The following is a 25,217-nucleotide window of genomic DNA, read 5'->3' on the forward strand; positions in this document are numbered from 1 at the left end:
ATGAAAGAAAAAAAATGGATTTAGTATCCTTTTAAGGCATCTGCAATATTTTTTTTAGGGCACGTCGGGTTTAAGCTGGCACGCAAACTTTTTATGCTAGAATGCTACTTGTGCAACTTGTGTCTACATCATGTCCATAGGAACCTTATGTTAATATGATGGCTGTGAAACTGGGATTTATAGCAACTCCCCCCAGGTGTTCCATAGGGGAAATCAGTAAAGTGCAGCCTAGATGCCTATATGATAGTGTTGGGACTATACAAATAACTGATGATGATGATAATAATAACAGTGAACTTTATTATTTGTCACAGCCTTGTCTTTGCATCTATGCTGGTAAAACAGCTCAGTGTTTAGAGTTGTTATTCTCTGCCTGGAACTACCCAAGGCTTCTGGAGAGTTTTTACAGGTCATGTTTAATATTGTACCACGCTATGGTAGCGGTGGGCGTCACACACATCAGACGGAGTTGGGTTAGGTGGTCTGCCAGGTGTGCTGCCCAGCGCAGGGATATCTCAGGTGTGCCCCGCCCGCGCACTGACACCTCTTCAACCACCTCACACCAGAGGACCTGTCAGACCCCGCCCACCTGTCACCCCGGCACGCCCCCTGCCCTCCAATTGGTTTGTATCTCGGCTCCACGTCAATCATCGGTTGTCACCTGTGCAACACCAACCTTCTATCCCTCTTCTGTGAACCCCCCTCTGTCTCTGTGGGATGGGGCGGGCCATCCCTTGGGGCTGCAGGAGGTGAGCTGTACCATGTAGGGCACGGAGGGGTGGGAGTATCCACAACGGCGGAGAAGCTATCCCCTCAGGCAGTGACTCCTTGCTTGCACCTGCAGCTGTCTACGGCTGACGGATCTTGGCTTTGCCCTGTAGGAAGTGACCTGGGCGGCTCGGATAGTATTGTCCGGTAACTCCGAGAACTCTGTATACTTCCCCAGCAGCTTGCGGGTAGGGCTCCCTGAGTTCCCCTCAGGACCACTCGCCCTCCCCTGGTTTCTCTCCCTCCCCTGGTGCCCCTCGCTGTCATGCCCAGCAGCCATCTGTAACAACGCTCTCCCAGTAATCTCTGCTAATCCCTGGACTGCCGCCTCATGTTCCCCGGAACGAGGAGCACACGCCGCGGCCATGTCTCTCCTGTGTGTCCGAGGTGAGTAGAACTGCTCCAAGTGAAGTAGCACGTCTCTCGGTTTCTCAAACCATAACCCATAGTAGTACCACCTCTGCCGTTAGTCGGTGTTCAACTATCCCAGACTACCAGCTCTGCCCAAAAGCTATCACTCAACTGTCCCAGACTACTAGCTCTGCCCAAAAGCTATCACTCAACTGTCCCAGACTACTAGCTCTGCCCAAAAGCTAGCACTCAACTGTCCCAGACTACCAGCTCTGCCCAAAAGCAATCACTCAACTGTCCCAATCTACCAGCTCTGCCCAAAAGCTAGCACTCAACTATCCCAGACTACCAGCTCTGCCCAAAAGCAATCACTCAACTGTCCCAGACTACCAGCTCTGCCCAAAAGCAATCACTCAACTGTCCAAGACTACCAGCTCTGCCCAAAAGCAATCACTCAACTGTCCCAGACTACCAGCTCTGCCCAAAAGCAATCACTCAACTGTCCCAATCTACCAGCTCTGCCCAAAAGCTAGCACTCAACTATCCCAGACTACCAGCTCTGCCCAAAAGCAATCACTCAACTGTCCCAATCTACCAGCTCTGCCCAAAAGCAATCACTCAACTGTCCCAATCTACCAGCTCTGCCCAAAAGCAATCACTCAACTGTCCCAGACTACCAGCTCTGCCCAAAAGCAATCACTCAACTGTCCCAGACTACCAGCTCTGCCCAAAAGCTAGCACTCATCTAGCCCAGACTACCAGCTCTACCCAAAAGCTAGCACTCATCTAGCCCAGACTACCTGCTCTGCCCAAAGGCTAGCACTTAACTATCCCAGACTACCTGCTCTGCCCAAAGCTAGCACTCAACTAGCCTAAACTACCAGCTCTACCCAAACACTAGCACTCAACTATCCAAGATTACCAGTTCTTCCCAAAGCTAGCGCTCAACTATCCCAGACTACCAGCTCTTCCCAAAGCTAGCACTCGACTAGCCAAGACTACCAGCTCTGCCCAAAAGCTAGCACACAAATAGCCAAGACTACCAGCTCTACCCAAACACTAGCACTCAACTATCCCAGACTACCTGCTCTGCCCAAAGGCTTGCACTCAACTATGCCAGACTACCATCTCTGCCCAAAGCTAGCACTCAACTAGCCCAGATTATCAGCTCTGCCCAAAAGCTAACACTCAATTAGTCCAGACACCAGCTCTACCCAAAGCTAGCACTCAACTAGCCCAGACTACCAGCTCTGCCCAAAAGCTAACACTAAACTATCCCAAACACTAGCACTCAACTATTCCAGACTATCAGCTCTGCCCAAAAGCTAACACTAAACTATCCCAAACACTAGCACTCAACTATTCCAGACTATCAGCTCTGCCCAAAAGCTAACACTTAACTAACTCAGTCTGGGCTAGTGGAGTGTAAGCTTTTGGACAGAGTTGGTGTCTGAGTTAGTTAAGTGTTAGCTTTTGGGCAGAGCTGATAGTCTAGGATAGTTGAGTGCTAGTGTTTGGGCTAGTTTAGTGTTAGCTTTTGGGTAGAGCTGATAGTCTGGGCTAATGGAATGTTAGCTTTTGGGCAGAGTTGGTGTCTATCAGCTCTACCCAAAAGCTAGCACTCAACTAGCCCAGACTACCAGTCGTGCCCAAAGGGTAGCACTAAACCAGCCCAGAGTACCAGGTCTTAGGTAACTTAGACTACCGGCCCTGCTTAGTGGTATTCGGGTATATCACACTACCAGCTCTGGTACACAGTTAGCTCAGACAATAACCTTTGCCAAAAGGCAGCGCCGAACTAACCCAGTCTACCACCTCTGTGAAAGGTAGACACAAGAAGAAGCAGCACCATCCAAACGTTTCAACAGGTTTATTCGTGCAATATGCACATTGTGTAGCCAGACCAACAAGCAGCAACGTTTCGGACTTAGTCCTTAATCATGCATAGTTACACCTGAGGATCATACAGCTTAAATACACCTATAAACCACACCCACTACAACTAATACATAAAACACACTGAATGTAGTAGCCCTCTAGTGGTCACATTGCAGAATTACTTAACAGATCATAAAAAGTCAGGTTAAACACATATTGCTCCTAATAAATCAGAACACAAAAATTTTTTTTCAAAAACTTTCAGTACATTAAAGTATTAATCTATTAGTTAATAGAGGCACATTATAGGCACAGAGCCCAATCCAGCTCCCTGTTCATACCCTTTGGGTACATGGTATCCAACCTATTGATCCAATAGGCTTCCCTAATTTTTAACCTCTTAGTTCTATTACCGCCACGCCTGAGATGGCCCACCTGTTCTAATACCTGAAACCTTATTTGGGAAAGTTTGTGGCCAGCAGATAAAAAATGATTGGCCACTGTGGCATCCAATTTTTTAGTTCTTATATTACTCTTGTGTTGGGTTATTCTTTCACGGACAGTGCGGGTGGTCTCGCCCACATAACCCAAACCACACGTGCATTTAATATAATACACAGCAAAATCTGTGTTACAAGTAAAATGTCCCCTGATTTCAAATTTTTTACCCGTACCTGAGTGGCTGAAGTGGGAACCCTTAATCATGTTATTACAGTTTAAACATCCCTAAGCAAGAGAAGCAACCTAAATTCCTGTTCCCAATATATCTCTGCACAGGCATCTTGGATGGACCAATGTCTGCATGTACCAAATGATCTTTTAAATTTTCCCCCTCTTAAAGGCAGGCATAGGAGGTTCTTTGAACTCATGTACATTAGGATTATAAGTTCTTAAAATGTGCCAATGTTTAGAAATAATTTTGTTTATTATGTTGCTCAATTGGGAGTACTGACTAACAAAAATCAATCTATTAGATCTTACTTGTTTTTTTGTTTTTTTCTGCTGCAAAAGATCCTGTCTAGGGATTTGCTTAACATATTCAATCAAGGCTGATGGATAACCCCTATCCTTAAACCGGTCACCCATTTCCTCAAGTCTCTGTATTACAGGCCCTGTTTCAGAAACAATTCTCCTTAGTCTTAGGAGTTAAACATTGGCACATTTTAAGAACTTGGTCCATCCAAGATGCCTGTGCAGAGATATATTGGGAACAGGAATTTAGGTTGCTTCCCTTGCTTAGGATGTTTAAACTGTAATAACATGATTAAGGGTTCCCACTTCAGCCACTCAGGTACGGGTAAAAAATTTGAAATCAGGGGACATTTTACTTGTAACACAGATTTTGCTGTGTATTATATTAAATGCCCGTGTGGTTTGGGTTATGTGGGCGAGACCACCCGCACTGTCCGTGAAAGAATAACCCAACACAAGAGTAATATAAGAACTAAAAAATTGGATGCCCCAGTGGCCAATCATTTTTTATCTGCTGGCCACAACCTTTCCCAAATAAGGTTTCAGGTATTAGAACAGGTGGGCCATCTCAGGCGTGGCGGTAATAGAACTAAGAGGTTAAAAATTAGGGAAGCCTATTGGATCAATAGGTTGGATACCATGTACCCAAAGGGTATGAACAGGGAGCTGGATTGGGCTCTGTGCCTATAATGTGCCTCTATTAACTAATAGAATAATACTTTAATGTATTGAAAGTTTTTGAAAATTTTTTTTGTGTTCTGATTTATTAGGAGCAATATGTGTTTAACCTGACTTTTTATGATCTGTTAAGTAATTCTGCAATGTGACCACTAGAGGGCTACTACATTCAGTGTGTTTTATGTATTAGTTGTAGTGGGTGTGGTTTATAGGTGTATTTAAGCTGTATGATCCTCAGGTGTAACTATGCATGATTAAGGACTAAGTCCGAAACGTTGCTGCTTGTTGGTCTGGCTACACAATGTGCATATTGCACGAATAAACCTGTTGAAACGTTTGTATGGTGCTGCTTCTTCTTGTGTCTTCCTATATTGTGGTATATGGTGCAATATCCCTGAAGCTTGCACATCACATTACTTTCAGGTGCTGGATACTTGGTTTGTTTTACCTCTGTGAAAGGTGATACTCAACTAGCCAAATCTGCCAAGAATTGGTACTCGCTACCAGCTCTGCTGAGCGGTTGGAGTCAGCTAACTCAGACTCCCACACTTGCTTAAAGTTTGTGCTTATGTCACACTACCAGCCCTGCCAAAAGGTGATCCTTAAAGGGACATGAAACCCATTTTTTTTTCTTTCATGATTTAGAAAGAGCATATAATTATAAACAACTTTCTAATTTACTTCTATTATCTAATTTGCTTCATTCTCTAGATATTCTTTGCTGAAAAGCATATCTAGATATGCTTAGTAGCTGCTGATTGGTAGCTGCACATAGATGCCTCCTGTGATTGATTCACCGTGTGCATTGCTATTTCTTCATAGAAGCATATCTAAAGAATGAAGCAAATTAGGAAATAGAAGTAAAGTGCAATGTTGTTTAAAATTATATTCTCTAACTTAATCATGAAAGAAAATGTTTGGGTATAGTGTCCCTTTAAGGCTCGCAGCCATGCCAATAAGTGTTACTGTGAGAGGACAACTGCTGTTTATGACTTGACCTAAAGAATAGTGATGGAAACAGCTCTGCTCAGTGCTCATCACCACATTGATGATATTAATTATATTGTTATTATTTACCTGTTATTGTCAGTATAGCATGAGAAAAAATATTAACAAACGTACATATTACTAGCATGATAAGAATTCTCAGCAAGTATAGTCAATGACACCTGACACTTTATAGTTGTTTTAATATGTGAATCAGTATAGTACCTGACCGTAATTGCATTTTTGTTATTTGGGTAAACCGTTACCCAGAGCCAGTAGTGTGTGTGAGTCATGTAGTAAATGGCGAAAAAATACATTTTATTGTGCGTTAGTTAAAGTACCCAATGACCAATAAATTGCTATGAGCTTGATTTGCACATTTTAATTACTAATGTGAGCTTATGTGTATTTATAATGATTCTTTTAGGCATTCTCCCATATGTTAAGCATTGAGATGTGGGTTATGTTTATGTAGAAAAAGCTTATATTGTGTTTTTTGTGGAATTATCAAAGAGCAAGCTATCTATATGATCTGATACAATATGATTTGTGTTAAACTTTAGAGAACATATCTTACACCAGCAGGTGGCTACTTGCGGCTTTATTTTAGGCTGGTTTCCCTATCCATTGAATGAATCTGCTTCTTTTGTGACCGTATTCCCTGCGGATTGTCAGTGTTAATTTATTGTCCCATAATGTAGTGACCCTTTACTGCATGTGCCATTTATCTCTTTGAATTATCAATGTCAAGTTTGCCCTACATCTGCTAGAGAGCTGTACTATGCTCACGAGCCCCTGTAGCAGCCAAGGATGGGTTTAAGCAGGATTTTAATACTATTAAACTAGAGAATATTCACCCACGGTTATGCACAGTGTTAGGTTTCTATCACAAGTGAATGTCATCTGAAGGGGTTAATGACTTATAACACTTTTGTGCAGTTAGGAACCCTACACAAATGTAGTTTAATCCCACATCCATCTGCTGCATATCCTGTGACACCATTCTCTATATCTTTTTTTAATTTTTATTATTATTTAGTTTTCCAAAACTGTTTCATAGCATTTATTCTATTTTACTCAAAGAGTAAAATATTTTAGGAAATGCTTTTCAGATTGTAACATTCCTATTTTAACGTCTCCCTTTTGGGCATATAAACGAAATCCTCCCTTGTGTAGCTCTTGGTCTTCTGCAGATAATTAAAGGGATAGCAAGGTCACAACTAAAATGTGCATGGATGCATCTCAATGTTAAAGGAACATTCCGATTAAAATTGAAATGCACATAGATGAATTACATCTTTGAAAAGAAACATATTTGCAATATACACATATTGGCTAAAATGCTTCTAGTAAAACTGTTTGTGTTAATATTTTTCTCTGCACGTGCATGTGAAGCATAGCTAGATATTCTCAGTGCACCAGCATTTTAAATACTGCAGCTGCTCAGAGCTCCAGTGGGACTTTTATCATGTCAGTAATTAAAAAATTGAGTCACTACCAGACTGTACAAGCACCTTAGGCTCTCTGAGCACGTGCTGTGTTTAAAATGCTGGTGCACAGAGCATACTTAAATACACTTTTGAAACAGCTATAGCTTTTATTAGAAGCATTTTTGCCAATACAAGTATATTACAATAATGCTTCTATTCAAAACTGAAATGCATCCATGAGGATTCCAATTCTGGCTGGAGTGCCCCTTTAACTAGAAACAATTTTGCAGTATACTTCAATTATCAAAAGTTCTTGTAATAAAGTTATTACTGGTTTTCAGCAGCATACACACGTATGCCGTGAGTGCCTGTGCACCAGCATATAAACACCATATCTTCTCAGACAGTCAATGTATAACACAAATTAAGTCTTCACAGGCACTATACACACCACTGATAGCTCTCTGAGCGTGATCTCTGATGCACGAGGCACTCACAGCATATGTGCGTATGCTGCTGCAAGAGCAAAGAAAACAGCGATAACTTTTACAAGAAACACTTTTGCTAGTAGAAGTTATATTAGAAATTCTATTTAACATTGAAATGCACTCCTGCACATTTCAATTTTGACCTTGCTATCCCTTTAATGATATTTGACATGATAATCGTTAACTAAATCATAAGTCATAATCATCACTAAACTGGCTTCATATAGGATTATCATTTGGGCCCCTTAGCCCATGATGTAATATAGTAAAGAGCTTCCTGACAACCTTTATCAGCTGGAGCCCTGACCATTTATAGAATGTCTTGCATATGTTTATGTATACTATAGTGCTATGCATTTATAATAATGTACATACAGTGCTGTAGGGTATGGAGTGTCTAATGTAAGGGAATAATCACATTGTGCATTAAAAGAAAGAGGCTCTTCCTGTAATATTTGGATTAAATGGCACTTTTTTTTGCATGTTGCTAGGTACTTTGTTTAAAATGTGATAGACACAATTGTAAGGAACATGCGTAGAATTCAGTGTAATACTGCAGTCAATACGTTATAGCAGCACAATACTCATTGCATTTGGTCAGCTCAAGTCTTGCTATGAATCTTCAGCTGGATGCACGTGATATGAGCACTTGTATTTTGTCTTACACTTTATGCGGTTTATTATCCAATGATAGGTGCTGCTTTAGCTGCAGTTGTCTTGTGTCCATATAGAGAAAGCAGTCCTGTAGTTAAACATTAGCCATAGATGTGACACTAGGGTTTGCCACCGCCTTTGCAAAATAAATAGTCTGTGCTCATTTGCATACATTTGCATAAGTGATTACACAGCATAACTCAGGAACTAAAACTGCTAGAGTGTAAAGGATTCCAACATGTTTCAGCATGACAGGACCTTTATTTCTATATTTATTCCTTATCTATATTGACACTTAAAGGGACACTGAACCCAAATTATTTCTTTCATGATTCAGATAGAGTAGCAAGTTTAAGCAACTTTCTAATTTACTTTTCTTCATTCTCTTGGTATCTTTATTTGAAATGCAAGAAAGTACATTTAGATGTCGGCCCAATTTGGTGAACAACCTGGGTTGTCCTTGCTGATTGGTGGTTAAATTCATCCACCAATAAAATGTGCTGTCCAGAGTACTGAACCAAAAAACTTAGATGCCTTCTTTTTCAAATAAAAATAGCAAGAGAACGAAGAAAAATTGATAATAAAAGTAAATTAGAAAGTTGCTTAAAATTGCATGCTCTATTTGAATCACGAAAGAAAAAAATTGGGTTCAGCGTCCCTTTAACTACCAACCTTTTCAGTAAAATATCGGCTTTGTGGCAACACTAGTTGCTTTGTATCTAGTATTTCAACTGACTATGTACAGCACATTACTGTATCCAGATGCTTCTAATGTGTGTTGGAGGGGGATGTGCACAAGTTAGAACCCCAGCACATATCCTATTAGTCCTTATTGGGTTAGAATAGCTAAAGAAATGTCATAAAATACCTAAAGGTTAATAAAATACCTTTTTTGATCCTTTTACTTTGTTTCACTCCTGCATCTGCAGAGTTTAGATACAAGGTAATCACAGAGGTAAAAAATATATTAACACAACAGTGTTGGTTACGGAAAACTGGGGAATGGGTAATAAAGGGATTATCTTTCTTTTTAAACGATAACAATTCTGCAGTAGACTGTCCCTTTAAACTTTTATTATTCCGATTTGAGCATGCAATTTAAACAACTTAAAATCAATTTACTTTTATAATCAAATTTGTTCTGTTTTCTTGCTCTTAGGTAGGCCCAAGCTGCTCATTAGTGGCTGCACATATATGCCTCTTGTCATTGACTCAGTTGTTGTGTTCAGCTAGCTCCCAGCAGTGCATTGCTGCACTTTTGACAAAGGAAAGCAAGAGACTGAAGCAAATCTGATAATAGAAGTAAATTGGAAAGTTGTTACAAAATGTATGCTCTATTTGAATCATTTAATACAATGTTGGGTTTCCTGTCCCTTTACTCTGGTTAAAAACTCGTTTAATTTAATGTGAAACTTACTAGAAGTTAATGTCTGTGTTCTGGGACTCTCATTGGCTGATAGGGACAACTGACTCTGGAAACGTTGGGTTTTATTCAGTGCAGGAACTGCTATTTAAACAACAACACAAAAAAACTAGGGATTGTTACACATTCTGGAACCTTCTGTTAAGGTTTATACACAGAACCTATTTAAAGGGACAGTCTACACCAAAACATTTCTTATTTAAAAGATAGATAATCCCTTTATTACCCATTCCCCGTTTTTGCATAACCAACACGGTTATATTAATATGCTTTTTACCTCTGTGATTACCTTGTATCTAAGCCTTTGCAGACAGCCTCCTTATCTAAGTGCCTTTGACAGGCATGCAGTGTAGTCAATCAGTGAAGACTCCTAAATAACTTCACAGGAGTGAGCACAATGTTATCTATATGACACATGTGAACTAGCACAGTCTAACTGTGTAAAACTTTCAAAATGCTCTGAGCTAGGAGGCGGTTTTCAACGGTTTAGAAATCAGTTTGAGCCTAGCTAGGTTTAGTTTTTCAAAAATAACACCAAGGGAACAAAGCAAATTTTTAATGATAAAAGTAAATTGGAAAGTTGTTTAAAATTGCATGCCCTATCTGAATCATGAAAGTTTAGTTTTGACTTTACTGTCCCTTTAAGTATCTTGTCACTTTTGTAACCTACTCGGGTTTAAGCAATTATTTAGCGGAGGAGCTGTACACTACTATCACAACCTACAACTCCAACCCTATAACAGTCTACACAGTGATTACTTGACTAGTGCCATAGCTCATTTATACCCACCTTTAACTGGTCATGGCAGAGAAAATAAGATAAAACATACTCAAGGAATATTCTATTGGACTGCAAAATGCTGCAAATTGTGCTAGGAAAGTGACAGCTTAAATGCTTTTAAAAGATGTATTGTGTATGCAGTAGTTTTTCAGTCTAGTGTTTGCTGATTATATGTAATTTGTAATTAAATCAAACCAAAGCTACATATGCAAACACGTCATTTTAGCACAGTCCTTTTGTTTGGGTAGGGCAAGGCATGTAATTAGACCTATCTGGGCTTTGAAATAATAGATAAAACATACACACATATGTATGTGTACCTTTATTACCTATAGTCACTGTATTTGTATGAAAACATCACTTTCCTTCCATAAGGCAGGGAGAGTCCACGACTTCATTCCTTACTGTTGGGAAATACAACACCTGGCCACCTGGAGGAGGCAAAGACACCCGGCTAAAGGCTTAAATATCCCTCCCACTTCCCCTGTCCCCCAGTCATTCTTTGCCTTTCGTCACTATGGAAGGTTCTTCATTTTTTTTGTTGGCTATTGCCTCTGTGTGCAGAGTTTCTGAGATTTCTGCTTTGCAATGTGATCCTTCTTATCTGGTTGGTGAGGCGACAGTCTCCTGAGAGGATAACGGCTCATTCCACTAGAGCAGTGGCTTCCTCCTCAGCTTTTAAGAACGAAGCCTCTATGGATCAGATTTGTAAGGCGGCTACCTGGTCCTCCTTACACTTTTTCTAAATGTTACAAGTTTGATGTGTTTGCTTCGGCTGAAGCAGCTTTCAGGAGAAAAGTTTTGCAGGCTGTGGTGCTCTCAGAATAGGGTCCGCCTCTTTTTTTTTTTTTTGTTCCCTCCCATTATCCTTCAGTGTCTTCTGTAGCTTGGGTATAGTTTTCCAACAGTAAGGAATGAAGTCATGGACTCTCCCTGCCTTATGGAAGTAAGACATTTATGCTTACCAGATATACTCCTTTCCTTGCTGGCAAGGAGAGTCCACGACCCCGCCAGTAATTTATTTTTGTTGGGCAGCTCCCTTTTTTATATTATTTCTTCTAGCACCTTTATACCCTGATGTTTCTCCTACTTTTCCTTGTTCCCTCTGCAGAATGACTGAGGAATAGGGGAAGTGGGAGGGTTATTTAAGCCTTTGGCTGGGGTGTTTGCCTCTTCCTGGTGGCCAGGTGTTGCATTTCCCAACAGTAAGGAATGAAGTCATGGACTCTCCCTGCCAGGAAGGAAAGGAATTGATCTGGTAAGCATAAATTATGTTTTTAGTTTAAAGGGTCGTTGGCATTATGCGTTTAATCAAATCAGTTCTAATTTGTTATGAAGCTTTCATGATAGGGGGTAATTAAAACAAATGTTTAATGTATGCATACTTTAGTGAAATAAGGAGACTGATTTTACTCAGCAACTAAACTTAATATAATATAAAGTTTAGTTGCTGTGAGTTAATATAATATAAAGTTTAGTTGCTGTGAGTTAATATAATATAAACTCTTTATCTCCGTATCATAGGGATTAAAATATGTCATTTTCTGTAATAGACCTTTTTGCCTCATGACTGTCATTTAAAAGGAAATACACGATTCTTTGTTCACACACTTTTTTTTTTTTTTTTTTTTTATCCATTTGATATTTATTTCATCAGCAGAATAATCCTGTTGAACCCCATGCCAAAAGTGATCAGGGGGCGATAATACCAAACTATCTGCTGTTAATGTTTATGTAATTGGTTTTAAGAATTGTAAAGAAGTTTTAAACATGAGCACACACTTTAGCTGAACATTAACATAAATAAGAAGTGCTAATATAGAGGTAGATTTTTTTTCAATAACAAGAAACCTATCTGCATTTGATCACAAATTTTTATGCACATTTGTTTCCCATATTTAAAGTTGCACGACATTGTGCATTGCTGCCCCTCTGCTCTTGCACAACCAGATGAATGAGAGCAGTGCCTGTCAATCACCCTGGATGAATTAGTCTGGTGTGATTTTTCATCCACCAGCTCTAAGGTGGTGGAGAGGGTTTAGGTAGCAGTGGTTTAAACTGCTGCTTTAATAATTTGCAGTCTCAAATAAGCAAGTCTACAACCAATTTGGGTATTTGCTTTGTGAAAAATATACCCCATAGTATTATTTTCTGCACTTGCTTGTAAATTATAAGATTATTCTGAGCACCGATGCTTAAAAGGGACACAAAAGACATTAAACTTTCATGATTTTGTTTTAACCCCTTCCCGCCGTTAGGACATTCCATGCCGTCCTTACTGCGTTGGGCTTTAGCGCCGTTAGGACGGAATGGAACATCCTAGCCCTTTGGCTGTACTGAAGCCATAGCCTCTTCATGAATGGGATCACAGGCACTCCCCCCCGACACAATCCCATCCATTGAAATCAAGCGATTGTATGAAGCACCAGCCTGTGACTGGTGGATGGCTGTCACATGATAAAGGGGGCTGATAAATTGAAGTACATTTTTTAATTTCTTAGAAAAAAAGTGCTATTGCATTTTGTTTTTACATTGCACTTTTGATTATGCAATTCTTCTATAATTATTGGTCTTATTGGTCCTTTTAACCCTATATAAATTACGATATGAGAGTATGACACAGGGGTTTGTGATTTAGTAAAAGTTATGATTGTTTCAACAATGGCTTTATTGTGCATGGATCATACGTGCATATATTTGCACCCTCATTCAACACCACTTCTGCTCAGAGAGCTAGGGGTGACGTGTTTTTAGTGATTATGCTAATTAACAACGCACCATATGTCTGGTGCATCTTCTTACAAAGCATATGTACATATGTTATGTGCAAGGTAAAATATCCCTAAAACAGGAACAACTTTGTAATAAATGTGTATTGTGAATGTGCATTTCATTTTTGAGTTTTATGTCCACATTCAAGTGCTTTGAAAGTTCACGTGTCGTTTATTACTGGAATCCACGTAGGCCTGTAAATCCCTTATTAATGGGACCTGATACTCATATGCTAAATCACTGTAAAGTAATGCAGCATAACTAAAAAGCTGACAAGAAAATATAACCTGAGCATCTCTATGTAAAAAAGGAAAGAGATTTTACCACAATTTCTTCAGCTCACCAGAGTAAGTGCTGTGTAATGCAGAGGTAATGCTTTGCTGTAATCTCATGAGATTTCATAGAATTTACTTAAAGGGACATGAAACCCAAAAAAATTATTTCATGATTTAGGTAGAACATTCAATTTTTAACAACTTTCCAATTTACTTCTATTATCAAATCATTCTCTTGTTGAAGGAGCAGCAATGCACTACTGGCTTCTAACTGAACACATGGGTGAGCCAATGACAACCAGTACATATATGCAGCCACCAATCAGCAGCTAGAACCTTGATTCTTTGCTGCTCATGAGCTTACCTAGATAAACCTTTTAGAAAAGGATAGCAAGAGAAGGAAGCAAATTAAATAATAGAAGTAAATTGGAAAGTTGTTTAAAATTGCAAGCTTTATCTGAATGAATTAAAGACATTTTTTTGGTTTCATGTCCCTTTAAACTGAATAGGAAAATAACATGACTGTGCCTGCACATGACAGATGCACACTCCCTTGCAAGTCCTGGGACAAGTATCCTGACTGGCTGCTTAAAGTCTCTTTACAGTGGGGTGTGAATACTTAAATTTGAGGTAAAATATCTTCCTTTTTTACATAGAGATGTTCAGGTGATATATGTTTTATTTATTATTATTTTTTTTTTTTTACAGCTATGCTGCATCACTTTAATGTGCTTCAACATTTGGGTATCATGTCCCTTTAAGGTTGCACCTAACTTTCATGGATCTTAGGTTGTTTGTCTTCCCTCTTCTTTTTCCTTTAAAGTTCTGTGATATTTTCACCAGATGATGTCTAGTGTTTCACAAATGTCTCTGGAGATTGTATGTTGGGTGCCATTTTGGTTGATATTCCTGTATAAGACATAGTACATAGTGTTATGCATGCAGTGCTACTTTTATTTATATTGGAAAATTGCTTAAAATACTGTACTATGGCAGCAAAGTTTTGATAGGGACCTGAAACCTAAAATGTTTTTCATGATTCATATAGAAAATACAATTTTAAAAGTTTCAAATTTACCTCTTCTCAAACCTGCTGCCATCTAGTGCTCATGTTAATGCCTAACATTGTTATAAAACTGCTGCCATCTAGTGCTCATGTTAATGCCTAACATTGTTATAAAACTGCTGCCATCTAGTGCTCATGTTAATGCCTAACATTGTTATAAAACTGCTGCCATCTAGTGCTCATGTTAATGCCTAACATTGTTATAAAACTGCTGCCATCTAGTGCTCTTGCTAATGCTTAACATTGTTATAAAACTGCTGCTATCTAGTGCTCTTGCTAATGCCTAACATTGTTATAAAACTGCTACCATCTAGTGTTCTTGCTAATGCCTAACATTGTTATAAAACTGCTGCCATCTAGTGCTCTTGCTAATGCCTAACATTGTTATACAACTGCTGCCATCTAGTGCTCTTGCTAATGCCTAACATTGTTATAAAACTGCTGCCATCTAGTGTTCTTGCTAATGCCTAACATTGTTATAAAACTGCTGCCATCTAGTGCTCTTGCTAATGCCTAACATTGTTAATAACAATGTTAGGCATTAGCAAGAGCACTAGATGGCAGCAGTTTTATAACAATTTGTTATAAAACTGCTGCCATCTAGTGCTCTTGCTAATGCCTAACATTGTTATAAAACTGCTGCCATCTAGTGCTCTTGCTAATGCCTAACATTGTTATAAAACTGCTGCCATCTAGTGTTCTTGCTAATGCCTAACATTGTTATAAAACTGCTGCCATCTAGTGCTCTTGCTAATGCCTAACATTGTTATAAAACTGCTGCCATCTAGTGCTCTTGCTAATGCCTAACATTGTTATAAAACTGCTGCCATCTAGTGCTCTTGCTAATGCCTAACATTGTTATAAAACTGCTGCCATCTAGTGCTCTTGCTAATGCCTAACATTGTTATAAAACTGCTGCCATCTAGTGCTCTTGCTAATGCCTAACATTGTTATAAAACTGCTGCCATCTAGTGCTCTTGCTAATGCCTAACATTGTTATAAATCTGCTGCCATCTAGTGCTCTTGCTAATGCCTAACATTGTTCCAAAACTGCTGCCATCTAGTGCTCATGCTAATGTCTAACATTGTTCCAAAACTGCTGCCATCTAGTGCTCTTGCTAATGCCTAACATTGTTATAAATCTGCTGCCATCTAGTGCTCATGCTAATGTCTAACATTGTTCCAAAACTGCTGCCATCTAGTGCTCATGCTAATGCCTAACATTGTTCCAAAACTGCTGCCATATAATGCTGCAGACACGTGCACACTCCTGAGCTTACGTCTCTGCTTTCACCAAGAACATTTTATTATAGTAGTACATTAGAAAGTTGTTTACAATTTCTATCTGAATCATTTAAACATTTCCCTGTTTGAGAGAGAATTTACATGTTAATATTTAATGAGATATTGTTTTATTTTTTTTATAAACTGAAAATAAAAGAATAAATGGTTAAACTGAGAGCCTTGACAGCACAAGTGAATAACCTATCTGCTATGGCCCATAGTAATATGAGACAAAAACACCATCAGCCATAGATGCTGGAAACTACTGCATTGTGGTTTAATTTATTTTTTTTATTTCTATAGGAAGCATCAATGCACTACTGGGAACTAGCTGATTGTGGCTACATATATATGCCTCTTGTTATTGGCTCACCAAATGTGTTCTCATAGCTCCCAGTAGTGCATTGCCCTGAATGTGATGGTTTAGCAGTGGTGCGGATGGAAATTAATTATAATAGGTTTCTATGAAAGTCATGATTGTGTGTTCCCATTTTGAAGACGCCTGCACTCTTAGTGACAGGATTTCACATTTTGTGAACCTGTTCGCATCGTATCTCAAATTGTGGGGCTAATGTGTTCCCCATATTTACACAAGGGAACATTTGTGAAATAAACCCCCCCCCCCTCCTCACGCAACCAATTGTGTGAGAGTAGGGCTTGTCAATCACCCTGGTGGAATGAATCCGGGGTGATTTTTATCTGTCTACTCCAGTTTTCGCACAGAGGGTTTATGAAGCAGCGGTTTAAATCACTGCTTTATAAATATCCGTTGCAGACTCAAATGAGCGAGCCTGCAACCGATCGTGGGCATTCGCCTCAAGCTTGCCCTTAGAATCAAATATTAAAATCATGCCATTTCTAGATGTTGGGGTCATGAAGTGACCTTTCTTGCAGATGCCCTTAGTTGTACTGGATATCATGCACTCAATATATGTGCCCTTTCTGCTGTCTACAGTAGGGATGAACAGAGCTTTAATGAATCAATACCATATATGTTTATACCTCTGCACTGTCTCCTGTGGCCATTTGGCACATGTGCAAGTTATAGACTGTTTGCAAATAGTTGTGAAATAGTTACAAAGATGTCCAAAATACCCTTTTTTTCGAGGACTTAATCAAGTGCCCTGAGGTGTTGAATTTGAAAAGTCAAAACTGGCCTCGGAAATGTGTTGAAAAGTGAAAAAAAAAATACAGTTTAAACTATAAAAACAATGAAAATTGAATACATAATGCAAATTACTAAATCCTGTCCTTGCACGTCCACTTCCAAAACCTGTTTCACACTGATAGGTTGTGAAAGCTTCACTAGTGTCTTAGACTAGTCTATATTTCTTTTAGTATATATAGCTTATGTAATCTAGGAAAGGAGTTGTCCTTTACAGTATTTAGCTTGAGTGTTTAATCACCAGCAAATCTGATAACACCGTTAATATACTTACTTATTAAAGGCTAGGAGAGGCATCTTTAGTAATTCATTTTCCATGGATTTTATGTAACATTATAGCCTGTAATTTAACGGGGGGGGGGCGACAGATTTTGATGGCAGATAAGAACCAAAAAGTAAAATTTAGTCTGTGTGTGTATATATATATATGTGTGTGTGTGTGTGTGTAAATATGTATGTGTGTGTGTGTGTGTATATGTGTGTGTGTATATATATATATATATATATATATTTTTTTTTTTTTCTTTTGAAGTGCAAGCTAAATTTAACTCCTTGCGCCAATCCGAAGTGTGTGTGTGTGTGTTTATATATCTTTATCTATATATCTGTATGTATATATGTCTCTATCAGTACATAGCCCATCGTACAGCATAATGTGTGTATCTGTCCGACCTTCAGGATACTCCAGAAGTCTGTCAAGTGACAGAGACTTGCTATTCCTGGGCAGCAGGCATCTGCCGTTATATGGCATCAGAGCATGATCAGTGCTCCTTTACCATATGAATGCAGATTGTCTGAAAGGTCTATGTCACTGTCTGTAACAATCTCCGTTCGTGCTGGTGGGAGGTTCGGGAGGGATAGAGGGAACCAGGTGAGCAGTGCAGCGGTGGAGGTGGGGGATGGGCGGGGCCCTAACCTACAGAATATTAGGTGTGGATGGGAGAGGGAGGGAAGGGATGCTACACTACAGAAAGTTGAATCGGGGTGGGAGTGGATCCTACATTAGCAATCAGAGGGTTGGGTGGGGGAACAGCTACACTAGACAAAAAAAAAATGAACCTAGAAACTGGGTACCTGAGCTGGCGAACACCATTTGGAAGGGGGAGGGATTAGGGAGGCGATGAGGCTAAGGGGGATCCTACATTGCAGAAAATAAATATAATTCATTTTATTTAAATAAAACTAAACCTTATTACTGGAAGACTAACACAATAAGAGACCTAAGTCCCCAGAGGCTTTTTATTGCCGCCACTACAAGACCATTAGGAAACACGCCTATAATATAGGTGTGTGTTGGTTAACCAATTGTTCTGTTATGTTGCAGAGTGGTGTGTACACGCCCCCATCAATACGTATATATTATATGTCACAGTCGTGAATCGCTATCAGGGCCTCCAACCCTAGCGCAATTGGTGGAGCAGCGTGCACAAACCAGCACTCGCAACTTCAATGCCTAAAGAGTAACTATTTTTGCTAAGCATGTTGCCAAATCTAGGCAAATGTTTGCTTGCGTTAAATTGTAGATTATAGAATTGGTCAGTTGCAGGAGGGACGTGATAAAAATCATTAAATGTATGTGTGGAGAAAAATAAAAAATAGGTGTATAGACAATACTTTCCAAGTGATACCTAAACCTCCCTAAGAGATTGTGAACGGGATATACATGTACTTCTATATAGACGGGGATTGTCAAAATAAAATTATATAAAATTATATAAACTATGTCTATAGTTTTAGAAAAGTGCTATATACTGATAATTAGATAAATCGATAAAAAGTTAAATTGAAAAAAGCCCCCAGTTGTCGATGCGAAGGCAAAATCATATCTCCAAAAGGGGTACCTATAATATTGATTTTAATATTAATGCTGTGAAAATAGAAATAACGGGGGGCGGAGCCTGTAGCTGTTGCGGCGGGACGTGTTTGTGGAGAGCTCTTGGTTTATATTGGATTCCAAAAGGTTTCTTACTAACTATAACACAGTATTCTCTACTGATCAAAGGTGTACAGACTGAAGAAACTCTAGAGAACTCTGAGGGTCCATCACACGGAACCGGACCTGCTTATGTTCTTCAGCTTAACTACACAGAGGCAGGCCACGAGGCTTATACCAAGTGCTTGTTTCTTTGTGCTTTTGGGGCTGCCCGCATTATTGACCCCCCCCCCCCCCCCGGAGTTTCTGATTCTGGGTTAATAAGCCAGATATTTAACGCTGGTCATACTACTGCCTAGTGGGAAAATGGAAGAATTCCTGTCCGCCCTGCAGCAGATTCTACTAAACTTTGAGCAAAAGTTCTATGCTATACTAAAAGTGGCATTTCAACCCCAGCTCACCCTTGAATCTGGTGATGAAGAGAGTGTCGACCTCATACCTCTAGTGAAAGATACCGAAATCTGCCCTGTCCTAAGCCGGGATCAGAGAACCTTTGATCTAGTGCGCCGACCGCACCTGGTTTCCTTCGAGCCTGACCTTGAAGTGGAGAGTCTTCTTTTGGCCACAAGCTGGTCATGGCTAACTAATATTTCTACAGTGTCACCAATCTTGATTACACGTCCAGGACATTTCTCATTAACCGGGCTTGAGACTAATGACGGCAACTATGCCCGATGTCTGGGAGACTTTAATTTCTAAGCCCAATTCTCACAGTAAAAGTAAATGATGATCCTGCATAATGGACAGTGTTTGCCCCACTTTAGTGCCACATTTTCGTCTGACCCGCACACTTATGTCTTGGACCTATACAGTATACCTAATGGCATTACATACCCTACTGGCTTATGACGGACACTGTGCCTGAACATTATAATCTGCTCTTGTGTGGCATGGGCGGACACAAGGGCACACATGTTTATGGTATCTGACCACAGCTATGTAACTTGTTTTTGTTGTAATTAACCTAGTATTTCTGTTTCTTTTTCTCATATGTTTATATTCTCTAGAATTAAGCAAGCCAAGCCATGGCCCTCCCAGATGAGGTTTTACTGATATTTCTGAGCTGCCACTGAAAGTCTGTGCAGGGTGCTATCTATGACTATCACAGGAAGTAATACTTCTAAACCAATATATTAATTGTTGCATCCCATAGTCATCATAGATACTAGGGGAAAATATTATATATCTTAACAAATCTGTATGTGCCAGTAACAACTATATGCGTGCTAAATCTTTTGTAGCCCAGTATTATATTGTTATATGTTGCTTCAGATATCCCGACATTAATGTTATATCTTGTTTGCAGGTTAAGATTTCTTAAGCCTTTCAATAAGATGAACACCGTGTAGCTTAATATGTGTGTGCTGCCTTAAGGGTAATTAACCGAATTATTGTGACTAATAACTGTACAAACACATACCCCCCAACTGTCCCGATTTTCGCGGGACAGTCCCGATTTTAGGGGTCTATCCCCCTGTCCCGGGTTGCTAGCCATCTGTCCCGATTTGCCCCAGGCATTAAAAAAAAAAAAAAATGTTTTTTTTTTTTTTTTTTTTTACATTTTATTGGGCCCATACTCAGAAGCAGCTGGCTTTGCTCTAACAGGGTTACATACCTGTTAGATTCCCTGTGGAAAAGGAATGGTGTGTGGGTTAAGCAGGAGTAAGAAGGCTGTATACACTCTGACCACGGGTAATGATGATGTCTAACCCCTGATGATAATAGTAGCATGCCTTCAGTTTTATACAATGAGCAGTGCTAATACCAGGGTAACGAACAGTGGCAGCCGCAGACTGCCAGCTAATGTGCTTGCCAACCCCAGGACCCCATACAATGAATTATAGATACCCATATATGATGTAGTGTGTGTGTATCTGTATCCATAACTGTGTGTGTGTATCTGCATGTATAAGTGTGTATCTGCATGTATAAGTGTATGCTATGTAGTGTGTGTGTGTCTGCATGTATAAGTGTATGCTATGTAGTGTCTGTGTATCTGCATGTATAAGTATATGCTATGTAGTGTGTGTGTGTATCTGCATGTATAAGTATATGCTATGTAGTGTGTGTGTGTATCTGCATGTATAAGTGTATGCTGCCTTTATAAGTGTATGCTATGTAGCGTCTGTGTATCTGCCTGTATAAGTGTATACTATGTAGTGTCTGTGTATCTGCCTGTATAAGTGTATGCTAGGAAGTGTGTGTATCTGCATGTGTAAGTGTATGCTATGTAGTGTGTGTGTGTATCTGCATGTATAGGTGTATGCTGTGTAGTGTGTATCTGTATGTATAAGTGTATGCTATGTAGTGTGTGTGTGTATCTGCATGTATAGGTGTATGCTGTGTAGTGTGTATCTGCATGTATAAGTGTATGCTATGTAGTGTGCTACTGTGCATTTTTGCTAACTTTAAAGGCCAGAATCTAGAATATTAATGGTGAATGCAGAGAGCAGTTTTAAAGAATTTATTATTAAATTTCCAATTAAAATAAAAATATTTAGCACTGTCTCTGCAAAGGCTAATTTAATACATAGTTCACGTAGCTATACCAGTGGTTTGAGCTTGTGTTTGATTTGCTGCCTAAGAGTATTAAAATATATGACTTTATTTAGAATTTTATTTATATTACTTTGGTCTTATGATTTTTAAGCCCCGCCCACCACATTTCAACTTTTTTGCCGCAGGGGGGTGTCCCTCTTTTGAATTTTGAAATGTTGGGAGGTATGCAAACATTCACATAGGTTTCGCTTACAGAAATAGCTTAAACTACTCTATTTTCTCAGTCATGGCTCTTGATACAAATATTAACCCGCTCATCATTACTCACAAGCTGAGTGAGATACTTGCAAATTGTGACTCTGTATGAAACATGCTATGACTAAGATAAATATCTCCTATGGGAGTGAGCTGGTACTTAACCATTTAAATACACTCTATCGTGTAAAAGCATTCAATATTTGACATTTAATGTTTAATTTTTTAAAGTTAGTCCCTTCGTACATAGTTATAACCTATATTATATGTCGGAACCACAGAAAGGTTGCATAAAAAATAAAATATGAGGTTAGCATAGTGAGATCCAAGAGTGGTCTCTCCATTCCATTATGCCTTCCCTTACTACTAGATATGTTTCCTTATTTAAGGCCCAAGAGCGGCCTATTAGCATTGTTATGGAAGGTTTCCTTATGAATAGGCGTTATGTATTTAATTTTGCAATCTATAACAGTCTTTTTTTTTTTTTTTTTTTTTAAATGTCATTGGTGAGCTGTGCAAAATGTTAACTATACTGTTATGGAACTAAGCTGGACTGTACATGTTACCTTTTGTACTGAATGGCAATTTCATTTGTGTTTATACTGTTTGTATGCCTAACTTAAGAACCTCAATAAAAATTATTTAAAAAAAAAAAGAAAATAGAAATAACAATATTAAGTTATGTGAATGTAGCAGTATGTATTCATGTTAAAAGTGTAACCATGAATTATAATATACTATTCAAGTTTTGGAGATATGATTTTGCCTTCGCATCGACAACTGGGGGCTTTTTTCGATTTAACTTTTTATCAATTTATCTAATTATCAGTATATAGCACTTTTCTAAAACTATAGACATAGTTTATATAATTTTATATAATTTTATTTTGACAATCCCCGTCTATATAGAAGTACATGTATATCCCGTTCACAATCTCTTAGGGAGGTTTAGGTATCACTTGGAAAGTATTGTCTATACACCTATTTTTTATTTTTTATTTTTCTCCACACATACATTTAATGATTTTTAACACGTCCCTCCTGCAACTGACTAGTTCTATAATCTACAATTTAACGCAAGCAAACATTTGCCTAGATTTGGCAACATGCTTAGCAAAAATAGTTACTCTTTAGGCATTGAAGTTGCGAGTGCTGGTTTGTGCACGCTGCTCCACCAATTGCGCTAGGGTTGGAGGCCCTGATAGCAATTCACAACTGTGACGTATAATATACGTATTGATGGGGGCGTGTACACACCACTCTGCAACATAACAGAACAATTGGTTAACCAACACACACCCATATTAGAGGCGTGTTTCGTAATGGTCTGGTAATGGCGGCAATAAAAAGCCGGTTTTAAATGTATTTAGTATGCCTGATGAAACGGCCAGGAAGGCTGAGAAACGCGTTGCAATATCTATACACTATTATCCATGCTTGTGAAAATGATTTTGATGTTCTAAGGCTTATTTGTTGTCAATACAATAACAAACTCTTGGAATTTTTACTACATTACTTAAGCAAGCCACTACCAGAGGTTTGCAGATCTTTGAGGAGAGCTACATACCAGAGAGAGCCAGCTGGTTTGCACTGATTACCAGCCTGTTCCCACAAGCACACTGGTGTGCTCGTACACTCTGTGAGTACCCTGTGCATATAATACCAGTAGCTTGTTTGTACCTTGCTTATATAGATACACACACACACACACACACATTTGTGTGCCTCTCTGTATCCATTCTTACTGGAAGACTGTCTGCCAGTACCTAAGATGGTGGTCAGATGTGTGGGAGGGGGTAGAGCTGTTTGGGAGGGATCAGGGAGGTGGGAAGTGTCAAGTGGAATGGCAACCCTTGCATTCAAATATTTTCCCCTTCCAGCTAGCTAATGAACCCCTTCACTGCTGGGAATTTCAGTAGTTTTGTGCGCAGTTGTTACTAGTAGCCTTCTAATTGCCAAAAACAAATTTCAAAGCCATGCATTGTGTCAGGGTTTCACCCTGACTTTGCTTGTTGTTTGCAACTTTTTGTTATGGCTGCCATTTCTCTCACCTGTGTTTTCTCCTTGCTTGAAGCAGAGTGTGTAACGCTGCTCACTACACCCGGGCTCCCTCTTATGGCCAAACTGGAGAACATAATCCGTAAGAGACAGGTTGCAGTCCCAGAATGATGATGTCATCACTTACTATTTAATGTGCCTCGGGTTCTGACTTCTGTGTGGGTTCCTGTATAACCTGGCTTCTTTGACATCCCTTCTGGTTTCTGATCCATGGTTTGTTCCTGATTTCACTGATTTTCATGTTCCTGACCCTGGCTTGTAGTACTACCTGCTTTGACTTTTGGACTTTTAGTAATATTTGAATATATTAATTTTTGAGAAACTGAGGTTTAGAAGGAAGGAAGTGGGTCTACAGATTAATTTGTATAGAAAAGAAATTGCCTGCAATAATTGACTTCGTTATGATAGTGCTCACCCAGTATCTTTAAAAAAATCACTGCCAAAAAGTCAGTTCATGAGTGCGAAGGATAAGAGGATGTACTGGAGACTAGATGAAGTGAAATGGCTAATTTTATTTAAACACAGTTTGGGTGTTTTCTTTGGAAGAACTGTTGAAACAGATTTGTTTTTTGAATCCCAATTTTATTAATAAAAAAAAAAAAAAAAAAGCCAACAAGTTTCACCCATTATTAATAAATACTGTGTTATTTTATGTCTTGTAATCCTAATGTTGTGGAATTTCAGAAACCTCCCATGGCAGCATATTGAAGAAGTTTAAGGGATTGTCTAATTAGATCCGACATAGGCCCTGAAAGTATGTTTAAAACAAACGTACTTGATTGCTTCCCCTGTCGTGTGTGCATTAACTGCAATAGTTTAATAAGGGGTCCCTATTTTGTCCATCCTCATACTGGTAAAACATTTTTATTAATGGTTATTTTCTTAATAAATGGAAAGAGTCCACAGCTGCATTCATTACTTTTGGGAATTCAGAACCTGGCCGCCAGGAGGAGGCAAAGACACCCCAGCCAAAGGCTTAAAGGGACACTGAACCCAAATTTTTTCTTTTCGTGATTTAGATAGAGCATGCAATTTTAAGCAACTTTCTAATTTACTCCTATCAAATTTTCTTAATTCTCTTGGTATCTTTATTTGAAAAGCAAGAATGTAAGTTTAGATACCGGCCCATTTTTGGTGAACCTGGGTTGTCCTTGCTGATCGGACAGCACCAATAAGCAAGTGCTCTCCAGGGTACTGAACCAACAATTGGCTGGCTCCTTAGCTTAGATGCCTTCTTTTTCAAATAAAAATAGCAAGAGAACGAAGAAAAAATGATAATAGGAGTAAAGTAGAAAGTTGCTTAAAATTGCATGCTCTATATGAATCACGAAAGAAAACATTTGGGTTCAGTGTCCCTTTAAATACTCCTCCCACTTCCCTCATCCCCCAGTCATTTTTTGCCTTTCATCCCAGGAGGTTGGCAGACAAGTGTCAGAAGTTTTGAATAGGTATCTTATGGAGGGTAGTACTCTTCGGCATGGGACTGGAGTTTTAAGTAGT

At 39.1% G+C, this 25,217-nt stretch overlaps 1 protein-coding gene across 1 annotated transcript in view; it reads left to right on the forward strand.

Moving 5' to 3' along the window:
• Positions 1-807: 807 nt before the first annotated feature.
• Positions 808-25,217, forward strand: part of UNC13B (unc-13 homolog B) — a gene marked incomplete in the record, with an annotated part of 1,551,453 nt that continues 1,527,043 nt past the window's right edge. Inside the window, 1 exon segment of the mRNA XM_053701016.1 lies at positions 808-1,155. Coding sequence (XP_053556991.1) covers positions 1,134-1,155 — 22 coding nt within the window.

Source organism: Bombina bombina, chromosome 2 (assembly GCF_027579735.1).
Source record: "Bombina bombina isolate aBomBom1 chromosome 2, aBomBom1.pri, whole genome shotgun sequence".
In the NCBI taxonomy this organism is placed as follows: Eukaryota; Metazoa; Chordata; class Amphibia; order Anura; family Bombinatoridae; genus Bombina; species Bombina bombina.